At 50.6% G+C, this 5517-nt stretch overlaps 1 protein-coding gene across 3 annotated transcripts in view; it reads left to right on the top strand.

Moving 5' to 3' along the window:
• Positions 1-523: 523 nt before the first annotated feature.
• LOC105519479 (chromosome unknown open reading frame, human C6orf203) overlaps positions 524-5517 on the top strand; it is a 23110-nt gene continuing 18116 nt past the window's right edge. Inside the window, exons 1-2 of one of the 3 annotated variants that reach the window (XM_011952848.1) lie at positions 524-1147; positions 1897-1983. In XM_011952848.1, coding sequence (XP_011808238.1) covers positions 1981-1983 — 3 coding nt within the window. In that variant the 5' untranslated portion in view covers positions 524-1147; positions 1897-1980. The remainder of the gene's footprint in view (positions 1148-1896; positions 1984-5517) is intronic. The other 2 variants (XM_011952849.1, XM_011952847.1) reach the window with 2 other exon arrangements.

Below are 5517 nucleotides of genomic sequence, written 5' to 3'. Positions count from 1 at the left end.
CCGGGGAGACTCAGAAGGGGAGAATAGCTTGAGCCTGGGTAGCAGAGGTTGCAGTGAGCCGAGATCGTACCAGGCAACAGAGTGAGACCCTGTCTAAAAAAGAAATTTTTTTTTCAAAGGGGTTAGTGGCCCCAGAGAAAGGATCACTTCATTAATAATTAAGATGCTTAGCCGGTCATGGTGGCTCACGCCTGTAGTCCCAGCTACTCGTGAGACAGAGGAACGAGAATCGCTTGAACCCAGGAGGCGGAGGTTGCAGTGAGCTGAGATTACGCCACTGCACTCCAGCCTGGGCAACAGAGTGAGACTCGATTTCAACAACAACAAAAATAAAAAATAAAAAAGAATTAAGATGAGCTCTCTTTGGTCAGGTGGAATCAGGCGGCGCTGGTTTCTTCGCTGGGCTCGCCTGCGGTTGTGCCCCAGCCTACTTCCCGCTCAGTCCTCCGAGACGCGGCTTCCAGCAGGGGTCGCCGCTTCGCTGCCGCCCTGGCCTCGCGCCCCGCCCGACCCGCTCTCACTACGCCGGCGTCGGCGGAAGGGGCGGGGCGCAGGTAGGGGTGGCCTGGAGGCCTGCAGTCCGCGCGGCCGCGGGGAGGGACGAGAGGGCCTGACGTACAGGTGAGTGCGCCTCTGCTGGTGCGCCGCGCCGGGCCCACTGCCCGCGCCCCCTGTCACTTCGCCCTGGCGCCCCGCCCACGCTCCAGCCGGGTCTCCCCATGAGTGTCCCGTATTCTGCCAGCCTCGGGACCCCCCGCGAGCCCAGGGCTGCGCAGGGGCTGCGGTAATTGAGCGCGGCGAAGACTTCCGTTCCTGCGTCCGATCGCTCCTGCTGGCTCCGAATGCAGATTGCGAACCCGGGAACGCAGTTGTCCATTTCCTTTGACCTTGGGGACCCAGGAAGGTGCACTGCCCGTGGGGGCGGGGAGGGAGCTAGAGGAACCCGATCCTGTCTTAGCCCGCAGCCTCCGAAGTCTCCAAGTAAAGGGAAGGATCTTTAGCTGTATTAGACTTCAAAGCGTTTAGACCAGTTTCTGCATCTTACCGAGCGATGAACGGGCTCAGGAATGTGGAGAGTTTCCTGGCGTTAAGCAGGTCAAAGTCAGCGCTGCTTTTCTTACAGACACTGCTTTTCTTACAGTCTTTGGTTAGTTCAGATTGTATACCTCTCCTGAAGATGTCACCCAGAACCTCCTATGAGCTTCTGCCGTGATCATTCCTCCACTCACCCCACACCAACGCCAAAGAGATCTTTTAAAATGAACTTCTATCAGGTCAATTCCCAGAGCCCATCATTGCGTGTTCTTTTCCTGATTCATTCGAATGCACCCGTTCTGATCAATTTTTATTCCACAGGGGGTGTTGTTTTGTCGTTTTTTAAGACACTAGCTCTGTCGCCAAGGCTAGAATACAGTGGTGTGAACTCTGCTCATTGAAGCCTCCCCCTCCCAGCTTCAAGCGATTCTTCCGCCTCAGCCTCCCAAGTAGCTGTGACTACAGGTGTGCGCCACCACGCGTGGCTAATTTTTGTGTTTTTAGTAGAGACGAGGTTTCACCATGTTGGCCAAGCTGGTCTCGAACTCCTGGCCTCAAGTGATCCGCCCGCCTCGGCCTCCCAAAGTGCTGGAATTACAGGCGTGAGCCACTGCGTCTGGCCTATTTTTATTTTAGATCTCACTGTGTTGCCCAGGCTGATCTCAAGCTCGTGGACACAAGCGATTCTCCTGCCTTTGCCTCCCAAAGTGCTGGGATTATAGGCGTGAGCCACCTGCCTGACCTCATTTGCCCTTTCAATCCCCCTTACCCTGTTCCACTTTCTTCCCCTAGAGCATTAACCACTAGCTATCATGTAATTTACACGGTTTTTTTTGTGTGTGTACCTGTTTCCCCTACTAGAATAGAAACTCTACAAGAATAGGAATCTTCATCCATATGTTTTTCCTCTGCTGAATTTCTACTGCCCAAATTAGTGCTTGGCACATGGTGAGTGCTTAATTAAGGGGAGGAGGCCAGTGTTGCTGAAGCTGAATTGCAAGAGTCAGATTGCAGATGAGGTTGGAGAGGAAATGGGGGCTGAGGGAGCACCAGATCCTGTAGAGCCTTTAGAACATGGTAGAGACTTTGCTTTTCTCTGAGTGCTTTTGTAGGGATTTGAGGAAAGGAGTGACATTGTATGAATGACTTTATTATGTACCCACATGGAGGTGTCAAATAGGCAGTTAGATATTGTGTTGCAGGTCCCCAGGTTCATTGATTCACTAAGAGGACTCAAAAGAGTCAGCACATAGTCATACTCACAGCTGTGATTTATTATAGCAAAAGGATACAAAGCAAAATAAGCAAAGGGAAAAGATGCATGGGACAAAGTCTGGAGGAAACCAGGTGCAGTCTTCTAAGAGTCCTCACCTAGTGGAGTCACATGGGGTATGCTTAATTCTTGCAGCATCAAATTATGACAAGACGTGAGAGATCTCTATCAGGAAAGCTCATAGAGCTCATTTTTCCAATAAAAAGTCACATAGGCACTGTCTGCCTAGAGTGTGCCAAAATTTCAGCTGCCCCAGAAAAACGCAGGTGTTCAGAATCACATCGTTCAGTTTCAGCACAGTGAGCCGCTCTTATCCAGGTGGGAATTGTGGGAACCCTCATGAAGTTCAAGTTCCCAGACACTAGCCATGGGCCAACTATGCAAGCAGGCATTCTAAGGATAGCAATCTCAGGCCTGTTATATTAATTCTTTTCTGCACAGATGTACGAGTCTGGAATTTGGGAGAAAGTCCTGGAATGGGAATATAGATTAGGGTGTGGTTGGCATATAGGTGGTATTTAAAGCCGCAGAAATGATTGGTGTCTTGATAATGCATTTGTAAGAATTAATTGGGTACACTTAAGAGGTGAGCTGGATAAAGTGAATGTATAAGAGAAGAGGACCAAAGATAGAGGCCTGGGCCCCTCCAACTTTAAGATATCAGGGAGGGCCAGGCACAGTGGCTCAGGCCTGTAATCCTAGCACTTTGGGAGGCTGAGGTGGGCGGGTCACTTGAGGTCAGGATTTCCAAACCAGCCTGGCCAACATGGTGAAACCCTGTCTCTACTAAAAATATAAAAATTAGCCAGGTGTGGTGGCAGGCGCCCGTAATCCCAGCTACTTTGGAGGCTGAGGTGGGAGAATATGGCCTGAACCCAGGAGGCAGCGGTTGCACTGAGCCAAGATCGCACCACTACACTCCAGCCTGGGCAACAGAGTTTTTTTGTGGGGGGAGATAGAGTTTCGCGCTTGTTGCCCAGTCTGGAGTGCAATGGCCTCGGCTCACTGCAGCCTCCGCCTCCCAGATTCAAGTGATTCTCTTGCCTCAGCCTCCTGAGTAGCTGGGATTACAGGTGCCCGCCATCGTGCCTGGCTAATTTTTTTTTTTTTTTTTGAGACATTGTCTCACTCTTGTTGCCCAGGCTGGAGTGCAATGGCACAATCTTGGCTCACTGCAACCTCCATCTCCCGGGTTCAAGCGATTCTCATGCCTCATCCCCCCGAGCAGCTAGGATTACAGGCACGTGCCACCAGGCTCAGCTAATTTTTGTATTAGTAGTAGAGACAGGGTTTCTCCATGTTGGTCAGGCTGATCTCGAACTCCCAACCTAAGGTGATCCACTCGCCTTGGCCTCCCAAAGTGCTGGGATTACAGGGTGTGAGCCACTGTGCCCGGCCAGCAAAGGAGTCTTGAGAAGCAGCAGCCACAGGAGAGATAGGAAGAAAACCAAGAGTGAGGTGTCTTGGAGACCAAGTGAAGAAGAGAGGCGTAATCAGTTTTTTCCAGTGCTGCTGAGAAGTCAATTAAGATGAGGACTGACATGACCTTTTGGATTTAGAAAATGAAAGGAGTGGAGTTGAGGACAGTTAGACAACCATTTTGAGGAGTTTTATGGTAAAGAGGGGCAAGAAAAGTGTTGGTACCTGGGGAGTATGGAGGCAAGAGGTTTGTGTAATTGATTGCTTTTGAATGAGAGAAAAGTAACAGCATCCTGTCCTTTATTATAGCCACCCCTACATTGACTCATTTCCTCACATATGCCAAGTGCCTGGCTAGGCCCTGGTATAAAACACGCAGTCCTTGTCGTCAGGGAACTGCCATTTAAGTGGAATGTGGGCAAGTAAACTGCCTGCCAGGACACACATGTGAAAGCAGGTCCGGGGGAGGCTGAACCCTGCACCAGCTGGAGCTCAGAGCAAGAATGCCTGAGCTGGGCATGGTGGATCACGCCTGTAATTCTAGCACTTTGGGAGACTGAGGCAGGCAGATCACAAGGTTAGGAGTTCGAGACCAGCCTGGCCAACGTTGTGAAACCCATCTCTACTAAAAATACAAAAATTAGCTGGGCATGGTGGCCCATGCCTGTAGTCCCAGCTACTGGGGAGGCTGAGGCAGGAGAATCACTTGAACCCAGGAGGCGGAGGTTGCAGTGAGCTGAGATCACGCCACTGAACTCCAGCCCGGACGACAGTGCAAGACTCCATCCAAAAAAAAAAAAAAAAGCCTGAGTATCCTTGAATGCTCATCCTCATTCATCCTTGAATGAGAGAAAAATAACAGCATGCCAATGGAATAGTCCATTATCAAGCAAAAAAAATTACTGTTGTAACGTGATGTTTCCCCATGGCTCAGTTTCAGGCCACCTTTGCCCTTTGCTCACAGAACTCTGTAGGCATCCTTGCTCTGCACTCCAGCTGGTGCGGGGTTCAGCCTCCCCTGGGCCTGCTTTCACATGTGTGCCCTGGCAGGCAGTTTACTTGCCCACATTCCACTTAAATGGCAGTTCCCAGATGACAAGGACTGTGTGTTTTATACCAAGGCCTACCCAGGCACTTGGCATATGCGAGCAAACGAGTGATTGTGGGGGTGGCTGTAGTAATGGGCAGGATGCTCATTTCATTTCTAGAAATTGAATCTGCCACCATTCACTGGTTTTGGTATGTCCTGAGCAGAGGAGTGAAGAACAGGGCACTGTGTAGGCCCTATCCCTACCCTTAGAGTTTGGGAGATAATTTGTGACTTAATTCGAAAGTAACAAAAAAAATGTATAGTGTTGGTGCAACCAGAGTATGGAAAAGGGCATGTGGAGCATGGCTTGGTAGAGGAGGATGTGGCTTGGGTGGAGTGTGGAGGAAGAGGAGACCATGACAAAAGAACAGGAACTTTTCAGTAGTAGATATTTTTTTTTTCCAAATGAGCTGTAAGCAACCCAGATTCTCCAGTGCTGCTTCGGTTGGAGAGGAGCTGGGTGCCTGGTTAGTTCTTTTCTCTGGCACCCCCACTTTCAACTCAGGGCTCCCTTGAACAGCAGGGCCGGGCACGGTGGCTCATGCCTGTAATCCCAGGACTTTGGGTGATCGAGGTGGGCGGATCACAAGGTCAGGAGATCAAGACCATCTTGACTAACACGATGAAACCCCGTCTCTACTAAAGATACAAAAAATTAGCCGGGCGTGGTAGCGGGTGCCTGTAGTCCCAGCTACTTGGG

Source organism: Colobus angolensis, unplaced genomic scaffold, assembly GCF_000951035.1.
Source record: "Colobus angolensis palliatus isolate OR3802 unplaced genomic scaffold, Cang.pa_1.0 Scaffold35, whole genome shotgun sequence".
NCBI lineage: Eukaryota > Metazoa > Chordata > Mammalia > Primates > Cercopithecidae > Colobus > Colobus angolensis.
The sequence above is the reverse complement of the archived record's forward strand: the minus strand, read 5'-3'. Positions and strand labels throughout refer to the sequence as shown.